General features: G+C 51.6%; 1 protein-coding gene across 5 annotated transcripts in view; it reads right to left on the reverse strand.

The window, feature by feature from the left end:
* The window catches only part of ATP6V0A1 (ATPase H+ transporting V0 subunit a1), a 64008-nt gene that overhangs the window by 2779 nt on the left and 48603 nt on the right, over positions 1-12626 (reverse strand). For 2 of the 5 annotated variants that reach the window (XM_047706828.1, XM_047706826.1), the window contains exons 18-21: positions 11111-11218; positions 9895-9912; positions 4920-5037; positions 4444-4615 (exon numbers count right to left, since the gene is read on the reverse strand). In XM_047706828.1, coding sequence (XP_047562784.1) covers positions 4444-4615; positions 4920-5037; positions 9895-9912; positions 11111-11218 — 416 coding nt within the window. Of the gene's footprint in view, positions 1-4443; positions 4616-4919; positions 5038-9894; positions 10005-11110; positions 11219-12626 lie in introns of those variants that run through there. The other 3 variants (XM_047706829.1, XM_047706827.1, XM_047706830.1) reach the window with 2 other exon arrangements.

Here is a 12626-nt window from a genome sequence, read left to right on the forward strand (position 1 = left end):
CTCCCAGCCCCACATTCCAGGGGCTGAGCCCAAATCCCAAAGCCTCCCAGACTCTGGAGGGTTCCCTGGGCCAAGGGAAAATAGGACCTGGGGGAGGGGGCTTCACACTGAAGTCACAGGATTCCTGGCAAGAGCAATTTCAAACCGGGATCTGGATTTGTCCCCCTGTCTCAACCCCCTGAGAAGTCCTAGAAGCTACAGCTATTCAGGCCTCCATTGGGGGCATTAGGTAGGGATGGGGTAGGTTCCTGCTTTTCACCCACTGCTGTCAGGTCTGCATGCTTCACGCCGAGCAGGCTGTCTGCATATGGCAAGGGCATTTCTGAACAACTGGAAAGAGATCGACATATCCCATCTGCATTCAACATGTGGCGAGATGGTAGCCAAGTCACCTTAGGGTCTACGAGGGGCACAGAACTCTGACCCCCTGGCTGGCTAATCACACAAACAATTCAAATTCCAAACTGGACGAATGGAATAGGAGCTTCAGGAATTGTTCTGATGCCCGTGGGATCACCATCCTTCTGGCATTCCTCTGTGTGCCTTACCTACCCAGAGGGCCCAGCAGGAAGGAAGGGCTCCAGGGGTCTGGGATGCAGGTGGATGACTTCTGCTGTGTGAGCGCACGGGTGGTCCCTCTAACAAATGGCGCAATACTCCCTCTACCTCGAGCCACTGCCTGTGGTTAGAGGGTTCAGGAGGCCACCACCACAGACACCCTGGGGCATCTCGGGGTCTGCCTGACTTCCCGTCCCTTCTCAGTCTCACTTACTCCAACCTCCCAGAACAAAGCTGGAAAGCAATCTCCCTATCGGGCTCCCCACCCTTTTTTCCCTCCCAGTCAGGAAAATGAGTGTTTCCTGAGAAAGTGCAAACATCAAGTTCTTTGCGCAGGGGCCTAGAGTGCCCTGCTCACAGCCCTCCAAGTTCCTCTTATTTTAGGAGCGTGCTACACTACTCAGGTAGCCTCCAGGGCCCTGCCATGGCCCAAGCCACCTCTAGAATTCCACAGTTGTGAGGAGGCCCAGCCTCAGGAAGTCAGATGGGTTCCTCAGACACCCCTTCCCTCCCTGCTGTGGTACCTGGCAGAGGCCACCCCGTGACCCGAAGGGTAAGGGGGAGTTGCCGGAGCGCTTGGCACTGCTATGTAACAGGAAACCTCGTTTCCTTGAGTGAAGGAAGGGGAAAGGAGTCCTGGGTCTCCTCCCTTTCCTGGCAGGCATGTGAGTGGAAAGAGGCAGTTTTAGAAAGATGATCTGGGGCTGAGCTACTTCTCAGGCCCTTTCTGCCACTCTCTGAGCAGCCCAGGGCCTGGAGCACAAATCTGTCTGATGGCCCCCATGCCAGCCAGGGCAATGATGGCAGCCAGGAACTACACTCCAGGTGTACTCACTTTCAGGCCAGCTGTTCCTGCAACCACCCCGTGGTGTCCTGTGCGCGCCATTTCACTCTTTATGACAGCCTGGTCCCCACCTTCCTTTGCCCTTCAACAAATCTGTGAGTGCACACGTATGCACATTGACACGTGTGTGGATCTGCTCAGTAAGAAGGGATTTGGTTCCTGAAAGTGGGCCAGGAGGCAGCAGTCTTTCTACTGAAGTCAGTTTGGTGTCCACAAACTGACAAATCCTATCCCTGCCTTTGCCTTTCCTGCGCAAGGAAAGACATCTATGACAGGAGGCAAAAGAGAGAAACATGTAACTCAGAAGGACACGAGATGAACAGGCTGGGACAGTAACCTGTTCACTCTTGTTTTCAAATATATCACCCACCTCCTTAGGACCCTACATGAATCTCACACTAGTGGTGTATGACGTTGTTGTTCTTGTCCCCACTGAAGACATCCAGAGCTTTTGTAATGGGGCAGCCCTTGCATAGGATCAGGAAACCCCAGCTGACAGCCAAGGATAAAGTGAGTTATGAGGACGTCCAGGCTCGACCCCAGGAAAAATACAGCAATGTCAAGCACCCATTTTCGGCAGGACCCGCTGTCCCCAGCCTCACAAGAGGGCCACAACTCAGAATTCCTGCATCCCAGCGGTGGTGGGAACCAGGACTAGAAGGCCCCAAATCCCTGCCTCACATCCACATCTGGCCAGGAGGGGGAGCACGAGCACCCGTTTCATTCACCCGCTTTCAGTCAGGGCGATGTTCCAAATGGGCCTCCAACAACGGGATTCTGAAAGCTGGACAAAGGAGTTTCATGTTTCTCTTCTCTGAGATACCTCCGCAACCCACAAGGTTGTCTGATGAGCCTGTGCCTCTCTTGGGGGGAGCGGGTCTCCCCTCTTGAAACACTAAAAGTTTCTTTGCGAGGGACTGGCACCAAGATGCCCTCTCCTTAGGGCAGCCCACTTCTAAGCGATCTGCACTCGAACGTCAGTTTCTGATGAGCCGGGCCACTGCGACAGGCACCTGGTGTGCGCATTATTTCCTATTTATCACAGCAACCATGTTACACGGATACCATCCTCTCCCCACCTGAAAGTGAGGTCCAGAAAGCTAAGTGCTCTCCTCAGGGTCACGCAGCCAGTGACAGCAGAGCCGGAATTTGAACCCAGGTGGGCCTAATTTGAAGCCTGCTCTCTTGTCACTCACTCATCAGGTCCTTGGGCTCACTCATGGGGCCGTGGGAAGACACCTTCACTTGAAGGCCACAGGTAAGCCCGAGGGAGAAATAATCCTTCTGGCCGCAATAGAACATGGCCTCCCAAGCAGCCTCTGCTCACTCTGGAGATTAGGCCCAGGCTCAGGTGACGACGGTGTGCCTGGCTCACTGCTCTGACAGTTCTGATCTAGCACCATGACTGCTCCCGCCCGCCCAAGGGAGGAGGTGACAGGCTCCCCTCTTGGGCTGGAATTCAGGTGGGGTGGCAACTTGGTCCCTCAAGCCCAGGGCTCAGGAGACAGAGAAGGGACTAGGAAAGGAAGGAAGAGACAGTGAGTCACCACAGGCTGGCTACACAGACATTCCTTCATACCGAGCGGCTGAGGAAGTGTGCTGGGGAGAGAGCGTGCTGATAAGCTGAGAACAGGGCAGCGGGCCAGCAGTCTGAGCCACACAGCACCCCTAACCTCCTGGCTGGACAGTAAATAAACAACAGCTGGGTGGGGAGGAGGGCAGCAAGGAGGAGGAAAGCCAGCCAGAGGACGGGTTATTTTAAAAGAGCTTTTGAGGGAAGAGCAAGTCCCAGTTACGCCCGCTCTGCCATTCCTCACGTTCCCCTGTCATTTAGAACAGCAAACAGAGGAGTCTTGGAGGAGGCTCGGCATAACCAAGTCAGGAGGAAAACCAAAGATAAGGGGAATGGGGAAGAGGATCCTTGGGTTCAGGGTTAGAAAACTGATGTCATGAGACATTCCATACACCCTCTGATCTTGAGATCATTGGCACCATAGGCCCTCTCGTCTAGGAGTTCCTACGGTTAGGGTCCCTGAGTTTGTGACCCCATAAACGGGTAAGACTGCTGGTGGGGGTGCTTCTCTAGGGACAGGGCCCAGAGCTTCCACAGCCATTGGGGTTTGAGACGCAAAGAGAGGGAGAATCATAAAGGATGAAGTAGAGACTCAAAAGAGGGAGAGCTTGAGGTAGGGAAACCAGATGAAGTACAGGATGCCTAGTGTTTAGTATGAGTATATCCCATGTACATTTGGGAAATACTTATACTACAAAAAAAAACCCAAAACAAAACCATTGTTTATCGGAAATTCAAATTTCACTGGGTGTCCTGTAATTGTATTTGCCAAACCTGGTAACCCTACCTTGAGGTCACGGGGTCACTGCCTGGACCAGACTCCACCTCTCCCACTCCCTCGGACTGAGCTAGCTCTCTCCAGACAGAGCCATTAAAAGCCACCAACTACTTTAAGGAAAACAAGCAAATCCAAACCTGCCCTTCTGAAGAAGCTGCTTCAGGGTGCTGAGCTACACAAGGTGGAAGCAGGAACCCCCCTACCCACATGAGGCTGCCAGGGCTCCTACGCAAAGACACTGGCACAGTGACAGAAGGAGAGGGACAAAACTGGGGTACAGTGTGCTCTAGCACCTTCCCCGACTGCAAATCTATTCCAGAGTTGCTTCCATTGCTCTGAAGACAGGAGAAAGTTTTTGCCAGAGCAACAAAACAAAACAAAACAAAAACCAAACAAACCAACAACTTCAGCAGGGCTTTTAAGCCATAATTAAGAGCAGTGAAGAAAGCTAAAGGCAGGGAGAGGGAATCAGACAACACCCACCAGAGAATTCTCCGTTGGAGGCTCTGAAAAGTGAGCTGTGCTTTTCTGTGGGCATTTCCTGATGCTCACTCCTAATGTAGGTCCTTGGGTATAATGATGTGAACGAAAGCAGACACTTGCTAGTGTCTCTGGATTCTGTACCAGAGTAAAGTTGCCCTCCGTGCAGCTAAGGACACATCCCAGCCCCCCGAACTCGCTGGCACTCACCAGTGTAATCGCAGTGCATGGAGGAAGGCCGAGAGGCCCTCCATGATCAGGAGGATGGCCACGGTCAGGGTGGCAAAGGCAGCGAAAATGAAGAACAGCGCCAGACCTCCCGCCAAGCTCTTCACGCTGAGGCCGATGTGGATCACCATGGTCCAAAGCACCTCAGACAGCTCTGGGGAATGCAGAGAGACAGGACATCTGGCTCAGCGTGGCAAGAGGTGCCGTGGGCCTACCACTTTGCTCTGCCGTCCCTCACCTGAAGCGTTTGCCGCACCCTGGCTTCCTACAGGGACTCCCGTGCATAGCTCAGGTGGCAAAGTGCTCATCCTCCCGTTTGGGTGTCTTTCTCCCGGGATTCAGGAGTCTGAGTAGTTCCAGACCTCTATGTTATTTCCACTCTACTTAAGCCCCACATCGGGGAGAGCGCCCAGAGAAGGGGCAACCTGTAATTTCCCACCAGAGAGAAATACACTCACGTGCATGTGCCAGGCTGAGGGCCCAGAGCCGCAGGTAGGAGGCCGTGTTTGAGATGCAGCCCAGGCAGTACTCGATGGTGTGGATGGCCTGGTGGACCATGGTGTCCCCAAAGTCAAACTGTCATGGGAGGAAACCAGAGAGAAGACAGAAGGCTGGGAGGCGACGTGCAGATGGGGCTGTGGCCACTTGGTGCTTGGGGCCCAGGCCTGAGCACCAGCACTGACGGCTATCCAGACCAGGAAGCCCCCAGTGTTGACCTCAGGTGGTGATTCAGCTACGTTATCCCCAGAAATCCTGCCTGGCTTAGCCCCCAACTGGGACACCCCATTTCCCTTGACAGACTACATTTTAATGACCTCCATCTTAACGAGATGACTCTCAACACATTTTTTCCTCTCACTAGGCTCTAAGCTCGAGAGAGGAACATATGCCAAGTTAAGAGCACTCAGAGAAATGGGCTGTCTGGACGCGGGACTTGGGCCCTGCTGCTGGGCCTCCTCCAGCTGACCTCCTCCCTCCTCCTTCCTCCGAGTCCTGAGAGCAGAGGGCTTTTCCCGGGCGGCCATGCTTCAGGTGACGGGCTCGCAGGCCAGAAGCTGCCAAGGCAAGACTAAGCCTCTACAGTCACTTCACTTATTATTCTTACGGCCTGTTGGGAGCAAGATAACCTCCTTTTTCTTTTGCGGCTTCTGAGAAGATGACACATGGAAATTCTGACAGAAGTTTCCCTGAATCCTCCAGTTGACCGAGACCACATGGAACATCTATTGTTTTTTGTTTCTGTTTTTCTCAGGCTCCCTTTCTCCCAGCTTTCCTTCCCACATCAAATACTGTTTCGAGAATAAAGGGGTAGAGCTAGAACAAGCTTGCAGGAGTTCACATGCAGCCCGCTCCAAGAGCGGCTAGGGAATAATTACTGGCATGCACTGGAGGGGAGCCAGGCATCCTTCCAGGGCCCCAACTCCCACCCCGCGTGGGGCAATCACAGCCACCAAAAACAGGAGGTGGGCCCTTCCTGGGCTCCTCCCTCAAAGCCCCCACAGAAACCGAGAAGCACAGGGCCTCCCCGCCTGCCCTGCCTTCAGGTCAGAGTCTGTTTTTCACCAGTTTCTTTCAAGACTCACATGACTCCACTCCCTAAGGACACAAGAAATGTCCTGGGAAATTGCAGGAGGGCAGGACAAGAGAAGGAGCTGGCTGGTAAAGCGCTAACAGCCCAGGCCTCGGGGGTGCGGCCAGGAGGGATGGGGGCCAGCTCCAACACACCATCTCTGGGCAACTGCCTCAGTTTCCCTCACCTGACCATCTACACTTGGAGTATTTTTGGGCATTTCTTCTGTAACAGGCTCATCAGGCCTCCTAAAGAGGCCTGTTACCCTAAAAACTAGGGAAATCTTCATTACCCCAATCCCAAGAACACTGCTAAGAGCTCTTTCCCACCAGTGCTGGCTGTCACCCCAGAGCCTGTAGAGGCAGGAACAGTCCTGGCTCTCAGGAGCACTGCTCCTAAGAGCTCCACGAAAGCACGGTCTACTGGGTTTCCTGTAGAACTGGCCTCTTTTCAGTTTTATTCTACCCAGAGTTCCTCCCAGAAGAATGGAGAACACAGAGGGAGCCTCCCTTCCGGGTGTTACCACACTCTCTGTACTTTCTTCCTAACTTCTTGTTTTGTAACCGTGGGCAAGTATTCATCACTATATAATGGAGAAAGTAGGTGAGGATTTAGTGTGAAATGCAGCCCAGCACTTAGGAGCCTATCACTGCCTCAGGAGTCATCTGTGACTGAGAAGGACCGCTACGGACTCCCGTCTACACTCTCCTCCAGGTGTGTGGCCTGTCCCCTCCTTGCCTCCTGGGCCCTGCCCTCCACCCTCTCCACCCGACAGACCCTACCTTCCCAGGACCCACTCCTTTGCCTCCCAGGTGTGAGGTCTAACACATTCTGTGTCCTGACTGAGCCCCTGCAGTGTCTCTCACTGTTGCCTTTTCCTCCTCGCTCTGGAGACGCTCCCCTGCCCTCAGTTTTCCTCCTACCTCCCTGGATGCTCCTTCCCAGTCTCCATCTTGATTCTTCCTTAAATGTCGGAGGTCCAGCCTCAGCTCTCACACTTCTCTTGCAGTGTGGCCGCTCAGTCTTGGACGGCCACCCGTAGGAGTGACTCCCCGATGGACACCTTCATTTCCGCTTTCCCTGTTCCCAACAGGCCGTGCTACATCCCTTCCCAGTGCACCAGAGGCACTTCAAACTCCATGCCCCCACACTCATTCATTGCTCTCTTCTGACCCCACCAGGACCTGTTCCTACTCTAGGTCCCATGTCTAACAGTGTCAACACTAGGGCCCCAGGCACCCAAGCCTGGAAGTCAATCTGGAATCCTCACTCACTCTCACCGCCTTCATTCACTGAAGTCCTGGGACCCGTAGCTCTAACTTCCTTGATCTCCTTAGCTGTCCCTTCCTTTCCAACTCCTCTGCAACTCCTCACTTCAGGCCTCCTGATTCTTTCATGACTGTATCAAACTAGCTGGTGTCCATGCCTCCACACTGTGACCCCTCCCCAATCCAATATCCCCTAGGACACACCCACTAGAGCATTTCAGCAATGCACACAGGCTGTGACACTTCCAGCTGCCCCCGCCTTCTGATCGCTCCTTATTATTCAAACACTCCGTACCACGGTGAGTTTCTGCAGCCTCCAGGCGCCCCTCTCACTGGTCTCCAATTCCTGCCCCTGAGCTCCAGCCAAGTTGTGTGCCTGTTTATCCCCAACACGTGATGGGCCCACATGCCTGTGTCTTTCAGATAACTATACACACTGATGGGTCTGCATTCTCACCCAGCCCCCACAAAGACTCCTGCTTGACCGGACTAAGTTAGCAACAATCTCTGTAGGGAATCACTTCCTGGTCACCTCTTCTCCACCCCAACCCCAGTGCCTGTCTGGTGCCCTCTTTCTGTGTTCCCACAGCATCCTGGGCACATCTTAATCACGCCATCTGTCACCCAGGTTGTTTCTTCAGTTTGGCTGGGAGTTCCTTGAAGGCAACGGCTATGTTTTTCTTCTTGCAGTTTCTGTAGCACCACAGTGCTTGGCACACAGAGGGTGAATGAATGAATGGGTGGGATAAAAGAATTAATGGATGGATGGGTGGGTGGGATGAATGAACAGATGGATGGATGGGTGGGTAGGTGGGATGGACAGATGGAGGATGGGTGGGTGGGCAGGGCAGACGGATGCATGAGACAAATGAATGGGTGGGATGGACAGATGGGTAAGTGGGATGACTGGATGGATGGATGGGTGAGTGGGATGAAAAAAACACATGGACGGATGGAATGAGTACACGGCTGGGTGTGTGGGATGACCACACCTGGTGAGATGACAGTAGGCAGAGGTGCCACTGACCCTTGCTGAATGGTTACAGCCTTTCAAGACTTCCCAGACGATCAGCTGGCCTGGCCCTGATTCGCAACTGGACTGAGTGCTTCCCAGGGAGAGGAACTACAGCTTCACCCAGACTGGAATAATAGCCTACATGGGGCAAATGGGTTTTCACAGCCAAGCAAAAAGGGGAAATTCTAGAAGAATCAGGCTGAACTTAAAGAAAAAAAAAAAGTTTTGTTTGGAATCTTTAGATAATTGTAATAGTTCATCTAAATCTGGCTGTGGAGCACTACACCGTACATATGCCTGATAAAGATAAAATGTCATCATTGTTTAGGAAGCCACGGGAAGCTGAATCCTTGAGGGAGCTGAGGGGCCAGAGACTAGGGAGGCTGAATTACAGTCCATCTTGTGTGGACATCCAAAGCCCCTGGGACATGGCTCACTAATGCGGACCATTCTAATGATGACCATGCATTGGGTGCTCTACTAGAAGACACTTAGAAAGAGCAGTGTTGTTGGAGGCTGTGTTACTGGGAGAGGCCTGGGCTCCTCACTAACAGGGAACACACTCCCAGCCAGCCCTTCCAAGCAGTTCGACCAGTGACTACGCGTAGGTGAGCAGCTCACCGGAACACAGGGGCTCCTGGATGCCAGTGAATGAGCCTCTCCAGCCTTCAGGAAGACCGAACACGGTCTGGTTTTACATCGAACAGCCCATCCCACTTCTCTTTTAGAGAGGACTAGGAGAGCCAGGAGAGGGAAGGTTCACGGGTCTATGTATTTTAGAGAAAAGTTTTGGGGGAAGATGCAAACAGTGCAGCAAGGCCTTTAAAAATAAAAAAATCAATTTAAAATTTGTGTATTGCTAAATGAATTACTGCTAAGCTAGAAGGCCTTCTACTCCAAATGTGGCCTGAATAGCCAACTTTGTTTCTATTACCTGGTATGATATGAACTCCTTTCACGCAAATGGGATTGTTTTTTCCTGGGATACACTGGAGAGACAAAGCCTCCTTTTTGAAAGCTTTCTACCTCCTTTCTGGGTCACAGGGAGGTAGAGTGAACCCCAAGTGAAGGTCCAGCAATTCTCACTTCAAGCACCATCAAGCTGATGAGGACAGGAGGAAGAGACTGGCTGCATCTCAGACAGGGAGGAAAGGTAAGCTTTACTCACAAGCTCTCAGAGAGCAAGGAGGAAACAGCTACTCCCAGCGGCAGAGCAACCGTACCATACATAACACCACAGGAGAGGAAGGCAAAGACCAATGGGATTTAACCCCCAAGGGGGGTCACTTCAAGAATGCCACAGCAGACATTACTTGCGGCTCCTTTCAAAGCCATTCTCAGAGGGATTAGATCAGCAAAGTCAATGAAACCAAGACAGAGATGACCGACATGAGATGCAGTTAATGGAGATGAGCTTTTTCAGAACACAGGTTCACGCACTGGTTAGACATGGCCCGTGAGATGCGGGATGCGCGGGTGTCGCGTGTGGCCCCCGGCTGCAGCAGGGTCAGCAGCGTGATCACAAGGATGGGAAGAGAAGCCCCAGATAAACATGAAGGCAAAGCCAGCTTGTTTCTTACCACTTCATCCTCGGTAGGCTTGTAAATACAAATTTACACTTAGTGGGAAGCCATGCCACACACGGTCACAAGTCACGAGCACAAGGTTACGGACTGTTTCCCGGGGAAAACTGTGGATGTTAAAGGGGCCTAATGCGTTGGAGGCAGGCCTCCTCAGCACACACAGAAAGCAAACCCAGCAGGATTTACAGCATTAAAAGATACATATCTTTTAAAGGCACCCCAATCCTTACAATTTCTTTTAAAAATGTCATACGCATAGGGGAAGCGGTCAGACTGAGAAGTTTAGTCACCTGGGTCCCCAATTCCTATTCTATTTGATTCAAAAAGCATATAATGCAAAAAAAAAAGAGAGAGAGAGAGAGACACAATATAATGAACAGATGACATTCGAAAGTTCAGTTCAGAGGCTTTGTAGTGTGAGTGTCAGGCAAGGAGACTGGATTTTAAAAAACAGCCTGGGGGTGGTGGTTTAAGGAAAAGTCTAATTTGGCTTTACTACTTTTCACTCTCCCTGTAAAAGGTCAGCAAATAACATTTTTTAAAAGCTCAGATAATATATTTGTAGTAAGAGCGCATTAGCTGGGGCACCTGGGTAGCTCAGTGGGTTGGGCCTCTGCCTTCAACTCGGGTCGTGATCTTGGGGTCCTGGGATCGTGCCCCGCATCAGGCTCTCTGCTCAGCGGGGAGCCTGCTTCCCCCCTCCCTCTGCCTACTTGTGAACTCTCTCTGTCAAATAAATAAATAAAATCTTGGGGGGAAAAAAAAAGAGCCCACTAGTGGGACAAGACTTAAAAAATACCCGTGGTTACAGTTCCAACTGGAACCATTCCTGAAAGGGGAAAGGGATGAAGAAGCTGCCCTAAGGGGGCTGTGTTTCTGGTAACAAGAGTGGGGAAGCCTGGGCCTCTTCTGCCCTTGGTCCCCAGGAGCACAGTTAGTCATTGAGATGGGTATGCAGAGTACTGCGGGCAACTCAGAATTCAATGAGCTCAGACAAGCGACCACAACTGCTGCGGGTACTGGACGGGCCACCCGGAGCTCACAGCAGGCCCGCTGGAAAAAGCTGTGCTGCCCGAAGAGGCCCGGAAGGCAGGCTGATCACTAATATGAGCATTTTCATTTTTCAAGAAGACCAGAGGGAGGCCACTTCCGCACATAAGACGAGGGCTGACCCACATGAGAAGGAGAGGAAGCCCATGCCACTGGATCTTACCTCTTCTGCGTCCTCTGAATGGGTGGAGAGCTGGTCATGCTGAATAATCTCAGCATCCTCCTCTGTCGGTCCGTTGCCCACCCTGATCCCACCAAAGTTGAGAGTTCCCTACACAGATGAACAGAAAGAGTAGAATTTGCCTGGGCTTTAATGTGACATTCTGTGAGGTGGGGAAGGGCGATGGTTAGTACATACAAACCTCAGAAAAGCATATATTTTAGCAACAAAATCAAAACCCGCTGATCAACAGCTGAACTAAAAACAAACCACTGTCCCTGCCCCAACCACCACCGGCCCAGCCCCAGCCCCAGCTGCATTTACCACCTCACTCTGATCAGTTCTGCCTGCTGCACCAGGATGCACTAACCTGGCCTTGGTCAAGGCCAGCTGAGAGGCCTGCTCGAAGGAAAAGCTTCATATGAGCAGACTCTTATAACGACTGTAGCTCTATCTATAAAGTTGTCAGGGGTCTAAGTTTTTCTAGAACTAAAGATCAGACTTTCTAGGAGGGAGGGGAGTCAAATGACATGGTGACTATAACCTGGTTGGATAAGATTTCAACTTGAACCTAAGAGCAACCTCTCCCAGAAGCGGACCAGGTCTCTGCCCAGGAACAAAGGACTTCCTAGGATCAGGGAAGGGACAAAAGCTTAATGTACATCAGCTTGTGGCTAGAGAATACAGAGTTTAAAAAAAAAAGAAAGAAAGAAAGAAAAAAGAACAAGGAAAAGACTCCTTTCCTTCAGTGGAGGACTCTGGAATGTTCCAACAATCTTGGAGGCATATGGCAGATGTGGACTGGGTGTTTGCCTCTACCCGTTTCCCAGTCATTGTGTTCAGCGGGCTCCCCAGAACCAGAATTTCTAAGTCAACCTGACTTGAAAGGCTTGGGTTTGCTGAGGCAAAAGGACTCTTTGAGTGCAAAACCCAGGCAGAACTGGAGTGAAATCAGACAAACAGCAATGAGAGCGAACCTGCCAGAGGGAAAATGAGCTAAAGAACCAGCCCTTAGACCCACTGCTTATGGTTTCTGATCAGGGATCCCAAAGGAGGCAAGAGTTTAAAAATTGCTCTCCAGCAAAATGGCCTTCTGGGCAGCAGCACGACGTGCCAACTGCCCTGGGGTCCCCACTCATGGCTCCACCTTCTGGTGTGCACTTTTTAACCACAGCTTATGGACTACTAGAACTCAGTGTCTGGGCAAAGTCTCTCTCTACTTGTAGCACGGGTTCTCCCGTGCTGGTGAGAGAGCCAGCTGCATCAGAATCAACTTGAAATTAGAGATTCTCAAATGCTACCTCCAGAAATTGTATGTTTAGTAGGTCTGGAGTGGGGCCTAGGAAATCTATGTTTAAAAAAATATCCCCCAAGTGCAAACTGTATAATCATTTTCACTGTCTGTCAAAATTGAAAATGTAAGCACACACACACACACACAAATGCAAGTACCCTTTGAGACTCAGCAGTCCCGCTGCTGGGAACATCTGTGTTTATGAAATTTTATCAAGGTACACGG

This window comes from Lutra lutra, chromosome 16, assembly GCF_902655055.1.
Source record: "Lutra lutra chromosome 16, mLutLut1.2, whole genome shotgun sequence".
Taxonomy (NCBI): Eukaryota; Metazoa; Chordata; class Mammalia; order Carnivora; family Mustelidae; genus Lutra; species Lutra lutra.